Raw genomic sequence first — 14848 nt, 5'->3', positions numbered from 1 at the left:
AATACTTAGGTCCAGAAATCACTGAACTGTTAAGAAATTCAGACAGTAAAAGAAAGTTCTGCCATTCAACAAACACTGTCAGAGATTTTTCCCATCTAAGCAAAATGCAATCGCACAAGCTTCTGGAGTATTCTTTCAAAACAGAAATATTCCTAGTTGCAAGGGAATTAAAACTACCAAAGCAGAAGTTTCCATCATAAATTGATAAATTGAACTTAATCTGTATCTGCAACACAATTCATTCAACATGCTGAAAACACAGGGCAGGCAGTATATCTGTATCCTTACAAGACAAACCAATAAGAATGTCTGACATATAGTCAGCTTTGATTAAGATATATGAGGCAGGGAGATATAATAGTTAAAAGTCTTTATCAGCCCACACAGCATTCATTAGAACTGGCTATTTGACATTTGAAGTAACATCTGAGTGCATGTGTCATCATCATATAAAGTCTACAGTTCTAGCATCTTATATCATTAGCAACAAGAACTGAAATAATTTCACAGCATGCTCCTTTTCTGCTCCACATGACTCCTTCTCTTCAAAGGGTTTTGGGTGGGCCTTTTTTGTACAAGTACAAAAAGCTAATTAATTATTAGACAGTGAAAAGTCTCACTGGGACATCTGGACTGAAAAAAAAATACACTCTAGGAATAATAATGCAATTCTACAATCCTAGATGGTCTTTTCCAGCTCTCTTTTAAAACTGTTTTTAAAATCCATCCTTACTGTACACAATTTAATGTAGAAATCTGTAACTTTACTTTCAAAATAGCAATAAATTATATTTCATGAAAACTGATGTGTGTGTGGTGTTGGAGGAAAGCACAATTAAAACCAACAAGCTATAAAAAGATCTAAATTTAATTCATATGGAGATTATTAACTTGGGGGGGAAAAGTGGCATTGCAACAGATAAATTACTAGAAGAAAACAAAGTGGTACTGCTCTCTTGCAGTTTTCAGTGCCTGTACATCTCCATGTACTGTCTTCTCTGTTTAGAGGTTAGAGTACAATTTTAGGTTCCAGTAATAAAACTCTGTCCCATTAAATTTTAGTAACACAGGTATAAAAAGGCCACTTGAAATTAGGATTCACCACAAAAAATGCAGAAAACAGAGAGAAATTCCATCAACTCAGCTGAAGAGCAAAACAGATATTCCTCTCCCATTTGCTAGAGTCTGCTATTTGCATGGGAACACAACTGGTGCAAACAAACAGATAAGGAAATTTAAAACAAAGGCTGTGACAAGTTTTATTCTTCTTACATCACCTTGCTTCTTTACTGGTGTAGTAGAGGTGAAAACAGCCCTGAGGAGTTCTGGCAAGACACACACTAGTACAGAGAGAATGATAGGCTACCACAGAAAACTCTCGTAGACCTCTCAAGGACAAAAAAACAGGACACATGACATCTAGGAAACCTAGTAGTGGCTGACAAAACACAAAAGCTTCCCAGCTTTGAGCAATACTTTGGGCTCTGTTAGGCAGGAAGACTTTCCAGCTGCCCAGACTGTAAAGAGCACAGAAGACTTTTACTTTCCTTTGCTCCCTCCCCCTAAGTAGAGCTTCCAGTTGGCACCCACAGTTTTGAAGGAATAAGGCAGATGATGACTTACTCTCTAAGGCTGTTTGCTCTGGGGGTAGCTAAGGGCATGTTTACATGGTTGCTCAGTGCTAAGCAGAGAGACTGCAACTGGTTCAGACACCAGAACTGGCAAAGTCAAATCATGCTTTTCACACTGATGAGAGCCTGTTGAAAAGTCAGACTCCTGAGCACCAGTGAACCAAACTATTCCTAGTCTCAACAGTAGTTCATTTAATAACAGCTCAGGTCTTTCCCTACACAGTACTACTGTACATAAGACCTCCCTCTCACAAATGCTTTCTTTCCTTCCAAATAGACTATCACCAATAAAGTAAGATGTGCCTCATGGGTGCTAATTAAGGTACTTGGACAGAATGAAGGAGAACTCTCTCCCCAGGCAGATTTTAGGTACTGAGAAGTCCAGTAAGGAACAAGTTCTCACCTGCTGAGTGGTACTGGTGACAATGCCTTGCTGCAGCCGATATGCTTGCTCCTGTAGGTACTTCCTGGTCTCATGATTACGAAGCAAGTAGTTTTCTATCTAAAAAAAAAAACAGAAAAAAAAGCCAGATTAGGAAACTGATGTGATTCTTCACATTGCAATTTGCTTTCAGTTTTGCTGCTGTATCAGAATTGGGTACTGACAAGAAAAACTGCTTAATTATTTATCATCTGCAAACCTTATTCTGTGTGTCTCAGTGCTTAATAATCACATTGGCAAATATTCGTTCACTTACAGACAAGTTAAATATGGTTAAATACTGTGCTTTTGCCACTGTTTTCTGAAAGAGTCAACTATTTTGAACAATTTAGTAAATTACTCTGACAAAGGATTAGATTCTGGTTTGACAAGTATTTGAAGGGTCTCTTATCTATTAGATGTTGTAGAGACCATGATGACTCAAGATAGTCAATTCATTTCTTTTAGATGCACTCAGCCCACTGAAAAGATACATTTAAACATCAGTATGTCTGGAGAGAAAATAAACTGTTTAAAAGTGCCTCAGTTCAAAAGTTGCTTAAGGCTAAGCAGTACAGAAGTGCTCTTCAAAGGTAAACACCTACCATCACCAGCTTAATGGCACATAGAGTAACCCACTAAGCTGACTCTATCAAACTTAGTCAAGTCAAAAAAACCTATTAGTAAACTGTTTAGGGTTCATCAAAGGTCTGAAAGGAAGAGAAGAGAAAAGTATGGGTAGAGTGGCCAGCAGATTGTGATGCAGACATTAATATGATGGTCATCTCTGAACCAGCAGCAGCAGCAAGAACTGGAACATTCTGACCAAAGCCCCACAGTAACACAGGGTTTATCCAGTTTGCCCACACTAGGTGGGTAAAGTGTGCTGCAGAGATACTGGAGCTTGGGAGGTTAGCTGCTATGTCCATCTGGTGTTGGACCAATGCCAGGAGCACTCTCATTGTACTGAAGCCGTGGAGTGCTGAAGCTCACTGAGATGTCAGTCAGTTGGTTCAGTTGTCCCCACACCAGGCATGGCAGCTCAGTCCATGCAGACAGGCTTTCGTTCCTATACACATGGAATTAGCTGTGTTCACAGCACCACTCCTGAGACTGTTACTTTTTTTGGGAGAGAACGTCCTTGTGTTGTGTAAAGAAAGCCTGAACCACACATGTTAAAACAAACTCAGGGCCTAACAGCTTTAGCAACTTTAATATGAATAAAAGAAAATGCTCTTTGTACGTAACACCTAATTAACACAGAGAATTTAAATCCCCATGGCCAGAAGCTTCACAATATTTTTTTCAGAAATGCACCTATCGCCCTAGATATGAACCTAGACAATTTTATTAAATGAGATGTAAGAAGTAAGTCCATCCCCTACGATTCAGATTTTTAAAAGCAGAATTTAGATCATTTTCATGCATCAAAGAAAAAGGCGCTAACTATCAGTCCCTCTCCCTGTGAGAATCCCTTTACTGAAAATAAGGATCATTTGCTTTTTAAATCACAGTTATCTGTAAGAACTATTTATAAGGTTTTTATGACCTTACCCTGGCTGAAGGTAAACTACTCATTAAAGAGATGTAAATTGTATGCTTTCTGATTGAGCAGGAGGCTCATTTGGAGCTTGCTAGATTTACTGTATTAAAAGTCAGCTGGGAGCTTTATAACTCATGCAAGTGGAACAGCTACAGATACTGTCAACACCTTTTCATCCTAAAGAACATGCTGGTGCAGTTGCTTATTTAGGGCAACAGTGTGTGAGTTTTATACGTAGAATATAAATTAACACAGGCAGTAAATGTTTTCATTCTCCCTCAAATTAAAGAGCATTCTTTGTCTTGTACAGAACTGACTGCACTTTTTATGCCAATATAAAAAATGTGTACCAATAATTCTAAACACGCACAAGTACATATGTAGCAAACATGCAGTTTCTAACTCTCCCTTTTGTAGTTAGGCACACAGCACTACGAGAGGTAGCTTGCACTCTTTTAGTTAGGACTTTTTGACACTACACCCTTGCATTAAATCAGTCTTCACTCCAACCATTCTGCGGAACAAAAAGCTCTTGCAGCACTTGATTACCACATATATGTCTATGCAAATCAAACAATCCATGAATCTAGCCTAGAATTCTTACTCAGCCAAGCATGAAGGCTCAGTCACTTAAAATTACTACTTTATTTTTGGTGATTTTATGTCTGTGCATTGGTGGTATATGCAATACCTTTTGCAGCGCCTCTTCTGTTTTCTCAGGGTTTGTTTTGAGTGCTTGGGAGGCATCGTTCATCGGTATAGGCATGAATCTCAATGTATAATTCCTAAAGAAAATAAAATTTAATAGTGAAAGTTAATCTAATTACTGTACCTCATTATGAAGAATAACTTAGAAGGGAGAAATAAGGTGCATCTAGCTTGCTTGTGGAAGGTACTAAGAATGTATTTTTCACATCCGTAAGTGGACAAACTGGAGGCAAGCATGCTCCTTTTTGCTGTTAATTCTTCCTTGCTACTAGAGAGAGGGGCAGATTTTGAAAAGCAAAAAATGCAGTTATGTGGTCAATGCCCAGTGGCTGCTGAATAAAGGCCTAGCTGCCTTCTGTACCTCTGTACACAAGGTTAGATTATTTTTCTCCTATATCTAAACAGAACAGAGAGCATCAGTGCCTGCTGGCAACTTTATCAGATCTAAGACTAAATGGAAATATTCAGTAACAGACAGATAGGAACTAAGAGACTGAGCTTTGAAAATTTACTATTTAATAACTTCTTGTGTTTACAACAATTTGAAGACACTTGCTGAATTTTTAATAAAAGCTGACAAAATAAGCATAGCATCTCCACATTGTTTTATGCAGACAATTGCTCTCTGCATTTGACTTTTTTGTTTGCAAAATATTTCTGCAGGTTTGGCCATCTGCTGCAATATGAGAATAAAAATAAGGGGTCTTGAGTCAAAACTGCATTTAAACTCTGAGAACATAAGTTGCCTTGCATTTATTGTAGCAGTTACACCTAAGATGCTACATGCAGTGGTATGTCCATACACCTTCAGATTTGAACAAATGAAGATAAAAAAAAAAAGCAGGAAGTTCGTAAAACCTGGAAAAGAAATTATTCCTTCTATTTTCCATAAATCCTTAATTTCCTGCAAATATCTTTCTCCTCCTTCAGCTGTCTGCAAATGTCCCCATAATTGTCTGTTCCTATTCCATCAGAGCTACATAAATATGTTTGGAACCCTCTATTTTTGAGCATTTTAGAGCTGGTAATTTCAACTGAGTCACCACCATTCCTCACTAAATGCAGTAACTCCACCAGCAGACACCTTAAATACTATGACACTCCAAGCTTCTTTCACTTCCTCTCCCACCAGTTGCTTGGCCACATGGAACACTACTTTCTGAAGGACAGTGTTCTTCTTAACTGCCAAACTTGCTGATTCCTTGTCGATACTACCCAACATTTTATCTTAAGTGATACTGGAAGACTTCTATGTTTCTTCCCCAATGCAAACGTGTACAGCTGTCAGTGGCAGAGAGTTACTCATAATGACTCAGCAAGGGCCCTGTGATTTCAGTGTCCAACTTTCCACTGCATCACAGTCAGAAAATTAATTCATCTCTTGAGTTGTCTTGCCCTTCAAAAGAACATTGCAAACTATACAGACTCTGTTATGTGCCCTCATGTAATACTAACCAGTGAATAACTGGCTGTCCATCACCATGTGGAAAACTTTTAAATGTCAAAGACACCGAGCTCCAAGACAGATAATAATTACATAACTCACTGATTGCCTGAGTACTACCTGGCAGGTGGGGTATTTATTTAGTTAAAAAGGAAAAAAAAGGTAGATTTCTAAAGATCTCTACAGCTGTTTGACATTTAAAGCATCTCATTCATTGAAATCTATAATTGCCAGCTCTCATGCTAGTAATTATATGCTAAATTCAATTTAGTCAAAGGCTTAGTGCACCCTCCCTCACACACATGGACACACATAGCAGAAGGGGAGAAGAGGGGAAACTGAAAGGTAAGGAGATGTCATGGAGACACAATCACAGAGGCAAAACTAAGGAAGAAAGGAAATCCTCTGTACTCGGCTTCCTTTCAAACAGACAGTAATTTTTCAAAATGCTATTTGATTTTCATCTAAGAATTAACCAGCTCTTAGGGGAAAAAAAAAATCAGGAATTTAAAGCTCGCTTTTCAACTTTGATCATCAGAGAAGTATTTATCTTCACACTTCATTTTTCTCTGTTTCCTTTGAAGTCTAAAATATTCCTCCATTCTTCTTTATATTAACACTCCACTTGTCTCTTGTAATAGAGTACATTTTGCTTCTAATTCAATAATCCTGTAATTTCATAACACACCAATACACTCAGTAAAATACCTATATTTAAAGGATAATAAATTTTAGAGAGGTGCTGAAAAGACTGGAAAGGATGTCCTAAAAACCTCTCCCTCTACGTACAACATGTGTGACAATGGTCCTACATTTCATCATATTTTATTTCCCTTGTAGTAACTTCTGCTCTATTCATGACATATACTTCCTGCTGTGGTGGTGATTTTACTGCCTATTAAAAAAAAACAAAAACGGGAATAAGATAATCTGATTTGCAGGTCAGAGTGTGTGATTTTCATGTCACTGCTATGGGAAGAATTTGTAGGCCTCTAATAAACCCCAGCATTTTTCATCAGTTATTGAAATTTAAGCTATTTCTTCAGTCAGTCCATACAGAAAAAAAAAATCTTTTAGGAATGAACATGGGACAATACTATACAGTCCTACGACAAAGCAGGCTCTAGGCTGCAAAGCACATGCTTATCTGTACATTAAAATTACAGAAACACAAGTCTCTGATTTTAATGGCCAGGCTGAAGAGGATGCATTGTTCTCAAATGCTCCCCTGAACTGAAACCTGTACTGGACTCTGCAGAAGAACCTCTCAGCATCTCCCATCAGCTGTCTGGGACCCCCTGGGGCAAACTCTGCCAACAGCCATGCTTCCAGAATTCCCTTGCAGGAATAACATTTTCACACAATTATAAACAGACAAAGAAAATTTGGGAGAAGGGGACAGAAACAATATTCTGATTACTCTGGCCTGTTTTGAAGTCTGTTACAATCCCTCTCAATTCTCCTAAGCCTTCTTCCCATACTACTGAAGTCTAGCTTTCTTCTTTTTTTTTTTTTCTGGTTTAGTATATGACTACTTTTCTTAAGTTCAAAATAACACGTACAACACATATGCCCAAAGCAACTTCAGTGTATTTCATTCCAGTTTAAGCAACGATTCTTTCCTACAGAATATTGATGGTTTCAGGTATTTTTAGGAAACACAGGGTGAAGGATGTTTTCAAAATATCTTCAAGATGGATTGTTTACAGCCTAATTGTTTTCAGCCAGTACTGACAGTCCCTCTCTCAAGTTTAAACCTTTGTTGCCTGTGGCTTAGTTTGTGATGTTATCAATGCTTCTGACAATTAAAAAATGTTTAAGGCAACATAAAATAACCCCAGCTTCGAAGTTAAGTAAATGAGATGCCACCTCAACAGAGTTCACTGTAACACAATTATCTACAGCATTTTTTTTTTAAGATCATTTGCTTTTGCCTTAGTATTTCCTCCTCTTTGCTAGTTACTCATCCAAACATTTCAGAACAGAAAAGTTGATGTTAAGCAGAAAATAAGTGTATTCCCTTTTCTACCAGACTTCCCCATGTTATTGCTCTCTAAAAGAGAAATGCCTGCAAGTTGACAAATAACCTTTGCAAATTATCATTCACTACTATCAATGGAATCACTGCAAGATGATTTGCTTAATTATACATCACTTATCTAATTTCCCATATCAGTGCAACTGAATTAATTTTGAAACCAAGGATATAAACTACAAGAGTTTCATAAAACTAGTAACTTCATAAGCTCTAGCCTCATGACCCCTCCAAGGCTTAAGATGGTCCCTTAAGTATTTATACAGTTTTACAAAATATCTTGTCTAAAAAGTAGTAATTGTAGGTTACCTTCACCTTCTAAAGAGAGCCTTTGTTCCTATCTGACGGATTTAATGACGTGAAACAACTTTAACTGCTGTTTAATTTAAATCCATATTTTTTCTCTCTTAAGAAAAGTAATAACATATAAAGAAATGAGATGGAGAGAGATGAAAGCAATTTAGCATCCATCACTGGTAATGGCTGCATCTGTGAGTAAACTCATGGAAGCAAAATGACCCAGACCAGAGCAAGACCAATGCATTCCTGAGATCATCACTATTAGTTTAAACTTCCTAGGGGGAAGAAAAAAAAGTCAGACCACAAAGGCACACTTCAGTAATTTTCTATTATTATATACTGCTTCATTCACTGACTAGAACAGAACTTCTGCATGCTACCAACACAAGAGAATGAAGAAAAGGGAAAATATTACCAAATTCAGAATTCTAACGCTAACAGCAGAACTCGAGGGCCTTTATGCTGATAGCAAAGTATGGATGAAAGAGCCACAGAGCCTTTTCCCATCCTTTTGAAGGATGTGAAATCATGAATTTTCCTTTAGATTAAACACCCTGATACTTTAAATTAAGAGCACTCAGCATCTTCAAGATGGTATTGGCTGTGGTGAGAACTGCAGCTGCTCAGATCATTCAGGATGTAAGTCTTTGGCCTCTTCCCGAGTCATTCAACTGCCTGAGAACTTACTTTTCCAGTGCCACAGCTATGTCCTGGAAGCCCTGCGCAGTGATGTTATTCTTGTCCCATATTACAGTTCTGAGAAGTGGTGGGGAAAGGAAAGAAAAATAAAAGTTAAACGAAAATAAATCTATATTGAAACTTTGCATATTGAAATAATACAGTGCTGAATGTTCAAAATTGTATAGCAGAGGGCAACGCTTTAAAAACCTGTTTTTAGTTATATTCTAGTTATAAACCTTGAAATGACATAAGTTATGGACAAACATACTACAAAATTCACTTTCTCTTACTTTAAAAGGGACTTTACTATATTTTCCATCATTAACATAAAAGCCTAACTTTTCTAAAATACAGCTAATAGAAAGATTTGGAGATGAATTCCAGCTTTTTCAAGTAACAGCATCAAAAACAAAGTTCAAATGTCTGCTTTGCAAGCTGCCACCAAAAACCAAGACAACTGCAGTAAGTGAACAATCTCTACACAGGCTATATGTATTTAAAAAAATCATGTTGATTGGTTGTCAAAATTTGCAGGCTATTACATATTCAACCCTGCACTAGGCTCATCATACAGTTCCTGTGATTCCACATGCAACATAAGTAGCTGTCAATATAAACCATTAGGTTAGGTGCATAAATTGTAGCTCTTTTGAATACACAATAATGATATGAGTGATCAAACCTTGCCCCTCCTCCCCCAGTTCAGACCACTCAAGCAGACTGCCTGCCAACTTGCAAACACATGTTCAAAGATCTCATTAGTAGTCAGAAGAGACAGACAAGCGGATAAATCTTGCTTCTGCAAGAGTATCAGTTGTAGCTGTTTTGAAAAAAAAAAGTCATAAAAACGAACAAAGACTTGTGGTGCTTAAAAGAGAAAAAAAAGAGAGATGGCAGGGTTTCACAAGTATTGACATCCTTCTGTTGTTGCATAGTAATCCCTCTGTTTTTTAGATGGAATGATGGAGGTAAGGAAGAGAGGAAGATAGATTTTACACTCACCCTACAAAGGCCATATGCTTAGGGTCAAATCTTGGATATTTCTACTATTGAAAAATGTGTTTATTTTTCTACCTGGATGTCATTTTATATCATTTTTGGCAGAGCCAAAAAGTTACCATTGCATTATTCAGTTTGTAATCACACCACAGACTGTAGTGACATTATGTCAACTGTGACATTCAGTGTACTGTGAAACATTTCAGTCTGCCATCCTGAAATCCATCAAAGCTTTATTTCTTCAGATACTGTGGTCATTTCAGGTTAATACATTCAATAAAGCTAAGCCATCCCTCCAGTGTTTTCTTGACATTTTTAATATTCAGTTTGGGCATAGTGGCACAAAGACCAGGATCTCTGCCTCTGAACAAATAGCCAAGACTGTTTTGGGGAATTTCTTACCCTCCAGGGATCAAATACTCAGAGACCAAGCACAGAGTGGTCTCTTTACACAGACAGTACACTGAGGACAGTTCATCTGTACAGTCTGACAAGAGGAGTGAGGATTAGTTTCCTGATGAGGGTGACATATTTAGAGGTCCTCATCCAGATTCATGCTGATTAAGGGTTTTACTGTTTGCAAATCACATACTGGATAGAAAAAAAAGTGAAACTCTCAAGCCATCAGTGCCAGACGTGCTAAAAAGCAGTGAAGTTGTCGGGCGGATGGAGCTGCAGAGAAGAGATGCCAAGGTCCATCAACATGGTAGGCAGGGGAGAGAAGAAGGATGGATGGTCCATACTGCTACCCATTCTGAATTCCACATGCTCTCAGTTCTAAAACTCATACTCCAGAAGACAAAGAATAACTTACTTCAGTTTCCTACCCAAGTATCAGAATTTTCTCTGCTGGAAAGGTTTCCAGTAAAAAAGAGAGAGAAGAAGAAGAGAAGAGTGGCTAAACACTGGATCAGGGTTCCCAGAGACACCGTGGAATCTCTGTACTTGCAGATCTTCAAAACCTGCCTGGACAAGGCCCTGAGCAATCTCATATAGCTTTAAAGTTGGCCTGGCTTTGAGAAGAACATTGGATTAAATGACATCCAGAGCTCTATAACAATGTAGTTGTTTGTGGTTTTTTTTCTGTGATTCTAGGAAATTTAGAACCCTTTTGGTTCCAACAAGAGGTTTTTCTGTTTAAATTTAGAAAATGCTATTTTCTCCAGTTTCAGTTATGGAAATTTTTCTGTAGGGACAATTTGTTTCTCTTGTTTTTTTTGTTGCTGGGTTGGGTTGGTTTTTTTTAAGAAAAAAAGGATGAGAATCCTTCCAGACACTATAAAGTAGCTGTATCTAGAAGGGTTCTGAAGAGAAACAGCTTGAGAATAAGCCAACAACCTCAGTATTATTAAGACGTTCTACTGTTTACTGCAAATACGCTTTCCTTACCTGAGCTTGGTGTTTATCTGTAGGGCTTTTGCCAGCATCTTTGCTCCCATATCTCCCATGGCATTTCCACTAATATCCACTTTTGTAAGAGAAGTATTGCTGCCCAAGGCATTAATAATGATGGTGACCTCAGTCTTCAGCTTGGAATCTGCGAGGGACAATGACTGTAGAGGCTGTGGAGCATAGAAAAGGCACTGATAACAAGAGCTGATAATGCACTCATTCCTCAAACATCAACCAAAAGAAGTTACAAGTTCCCCAAACTTTTGGAGACAGCAGCAAGCATCAAAGTTATTTCTGTGTTTGCTGCAGACCCTGCAACACATGATAAACTGGGAGTCAACAACTTACAGCACAGGTGTCAAACACATACACACTCACAGATTAAACTGCAACACCCTGTGAAAAAAGTATTTTTAAGTGGCAGCACCTCCAACTTCCCAAGTCTTATTAAGTACAGAATACAGTGGTACCCTCAAAAGAGGCAAGACAACAACCACCAGCTTCACAAGACAACTTCTAGTCTCCAGCAGGTTTTGCTTAATCAGCATTAGAATTTTCAGTGAGAAATAAAAATTTCTACAACTCCCCTCTTCTCCCTCAGGCTGAGATTTACCCAAAGGAAAATTACTGTCTGAGGCATTGTTAAAACTAACATTTTCTTTAAAGGGTTTTATTATTGTTACTTCAATTTTAGGAGTGATTCTGTTCCTTTAACAAAGGGCATGGACTTTTGGAGGAAAGAGACAGAAAATTGTAGCAGGTCTGAAATCCAAAACAGTAATGAGTATTTATTAAAATGAATAAGTCAATAGATATTATTCACAGTAGTATTCTGACATCTGCAACTGCAATATCTTTCAGTAAGTTTATTTTTTTTTATGTAGCATATTAAGCTCAAACTACTTTATTTGGCTCCAGCAAGTCACACTCTAAGCATTAAGAAAACCTCTTCTAAAAATGCCCGTATTCCCTCCATTCTCAGTATCTCAACACTCAACAGCAGGAGCTCAAGAACTACAGTCTGTCTATTCCCATGTCTTGCAGAGATATTACAGCTCCCAAAATTGTAATTTGTCTTTGGTGACGTATGAGAACTCCACAAAATATTTCCCTTGCTCAAGTGTGAGTCTATGCAGAGGAGCGTATTGTCATTATACACCCACTTAAGCATGTACTGGAGGATGAACTTTAGGAGCCTAAAATCTCCAAATTGCCAGCACAGGAAAATTGACATCTCGTAACAATGAACCATGGCACCTACATTAGATGCTTAAGCTTAGATTAATGAATATAAACCAATCAAATTGTGCACACCTTCCAGGGTCCATGGTGCTTGCATGGTACCTGCTATACAATGGGATTCTAGCCTCCAGACACCACTGGATTACAGTGATAACTAAAAAGCTTGCAACAATAAGAAATGCACTTATAAATGAGGAAAAGCATAAAAATTTGGAGGCACAGCAGGTTTATAATTAAAAAGTCTAACAATAACACAAGCCACATGCTGGCTTTATTTTAAATGGGAGTTATTAAATTACTATGCTAATGCCCTTAATCTATGTTTTCTAATTTTATTACAATATGTACCCTAAAGAATATTAATACCACATTTAGAATGGCATTTAAGAGCTCTTGGCACAAGTTTGAGAAGACCTTTTGCAACAGATTCACAAAAAAGCAGCACGACGCAGCACTGACAGAAATCAGCAATAAGCTTGTGAATGTGAAGTTTCTTCTGTTTCTCATGTGTCACTTTAAAAATGGGCATTCAAGTAAGTTAGCTGCAGGTGATCCCTCCTGCATACCAATTTTTCTAAACCTCAAATATCCTCCCAGGAAAGGATTTCTCACCTCTCACATTCAACACTGACAAAACAGTATATAACTGAAAATGCTTCTGTACTGTGTTCTGCAAGGATTGACACCTTCACACCACCTAAATATTCATTAAATTATCTGACCATTACAGTAAAAAAACCAATCAAACAACAACAAATGAAATAAACAAATAACAAAACAAAATTCCCCACAAATATGGGCAATACTCTAGATAGCCTACAAACACATTTCTTGTAACAACTTAATAGTTTAGCTAGGTATTGAGAAAACAGAAGTCTGAGGAGCACTTCAGTGTCTCTGCTGCAGAAAAGAAATACTTTGCCAATACAGAGAAGTCCCTTAACACAATCTTTTTAAGGAAGAGGAATTCTCAAAGTAAAGAAAACAGAATTAGAAATTCTATGATTTTATTCATTGATTCTGCCATACTCCTGCTGGAACACATTTAAGAATTAAATCAAACTTAGTTTGTTTTTCTAAAGTACAAAAATACTGTAAAAACCCTCAAAAAGCCAATTCTGCAAAAAACATTGAGCTAACAAGATATTCAGGACTCTAGTAATTCACTGCACCTATGCAGGAGTGATTATCACTTTGAGTAATGATACCACATACTTGCAGTGTAACATCAGATTTTGCAACAAGAAAAGAAATAGCACAGTAAGAATACAATATTATAGTCTGCACAGTACAGCATCTACCTAAGGAAAGAAGACATGAAAAGAACCCCAAAAATTAATCTAAATATTACATTCTTGTTTATATAAAACACCTGAGAAATTTTGCTCTGTAGGTTACTACTACTGCTTTTGAATTGTGTATTTGCGCATCGCTCTAGTTTTAGTCGTAGAACCAAGCTACTGATTGTTCAAATGATTTTACTCATGACTCACATTAACACAGCAACAGAGCTATTTAAAGTGTGTATAAACACATGAAGATACATTTGGCAGATGACTATTTCAGATTAAAGCCTCTTACTTCAGCTTTCCATGCAGATAATGTGCAGTCCCTAAACTGTGCCAGCCTGCAGGCAACACTGATCAAGCAGTGTGCTCTGGGCAACATCACATCCCGGTCTCCCCAGTTTCATCTTAACCTTTTAATGTCCCGTGGCAGTAAACTCATAGTAATGGTAGAATGAGGACCATCAGGGTACAGCAAGGACAATTCCAGGCAGCTTTCTGCAACACCTTTACCCCAAAGTGCTATAGCATCTGTCCTGAATTCTTTAGCTGCTAGGAGATGCTTCAGACTGATTTTAGCATTTGATGAGACAAAAAGAAACAAGATTCCTTCATTGAAGAGGATTAACAAGAGAAAAAAAACGTGAGGAAAGAAGAGACATGGTAACCCCAACAGGATCATATGCTATATCCCAAATGTTACTGCATGACATGAAAGGGAGATGGTTGAAGTACCTAAATAAAATAACTTTTTGGCAGATTATTTCATTGTAACACTGTTTGAAAACAGGATGAGACTACAGAACACGTTGTGTAGGTTGCGTCATGAAAAACACAGCAGATAAGAATTACAGGAGCACATCTGACCACTGAACAGTGGAAAAGGCAGAAAGTGGAACAACAACTGACATCACCCATGGGCTGAAAAGAAAAGAAATGCAAAAAGTGGAAGCTAATGGCGCAAAGGAGGGAGAGCTGCAAGAATGATACATGCAAAAGTTAGCAGCTACTTTTTCTATGACCTGGAAGCTTCAGAAACAGAATCCAAGAAAGATAAACAGAAGGTTGTAACACTTAACAGAGGACAATAAGGTGAAAGGTGCAAATTTTTATTCTTGAGACCAGGTAGTATGAAAAGGACAGTCATAAAATAGGTGGAAAAAAAC

At 37.6% G+C, this 14848-nt stretch overlaps 1 protein-coding gene across 7 annotated transcripts in view; it reads right to left on the bottom strand.

Annotated features, from left to right (window-relative positions):
• CARMIL1 (capping protein regulator and myosin 1 linker 1) overlaps positions 1-14848 on the bottom strand; it is a 194158-nt gene that overhangs the window by 54204 nt on the left and 125106 nt on the right. For all 7 annotated transcript variants that reach the window (XM_017813289.1, XM_017813293.1, XM_017813291.1 and 4 more), the window contains 4 exons: positions 11152-11324; positions 8770-8838; positions 4287-4380; positions 2035-2133 (listed from right to left, as the gene is read on the bottom strand). In XM_017813289.1, the coding sequence (XP_017668778.1) occupies positions 2035-2133; positions 4287-4380; positions 8770-8838; positions 11152-11324 (435 nt within the window). The remainder of the gene's footprint in view (positions 1-2034; positions 2134-4286; positions 4381-8769; positions 8839-11151; positions 11325-14848) is intronic.

The sequence above is a fragment of the Lepidothrix coronata genome, unplaced genomic scaffold (assembly GCF_001604755.1).
Source record: "Lepidothrix coronata isolate B3197 unplaced genomic scaffold, Lepidothrix_coronata-1.0 Scaffold40, whole genome shotgun sequence".
Taxonomy (NCBI): domain Eukaryota; kingdom Metazoa; phylum Chordata; class Aves; order Passeriformes; family Pipridae; genus Lepidothrix; species Lepidothrix coronata.
The sequence above is the reverse complement of the archived record's forward strand: the minus strand, read 5'-3'. Positions and strand labels throughout refer to the sequence as shown.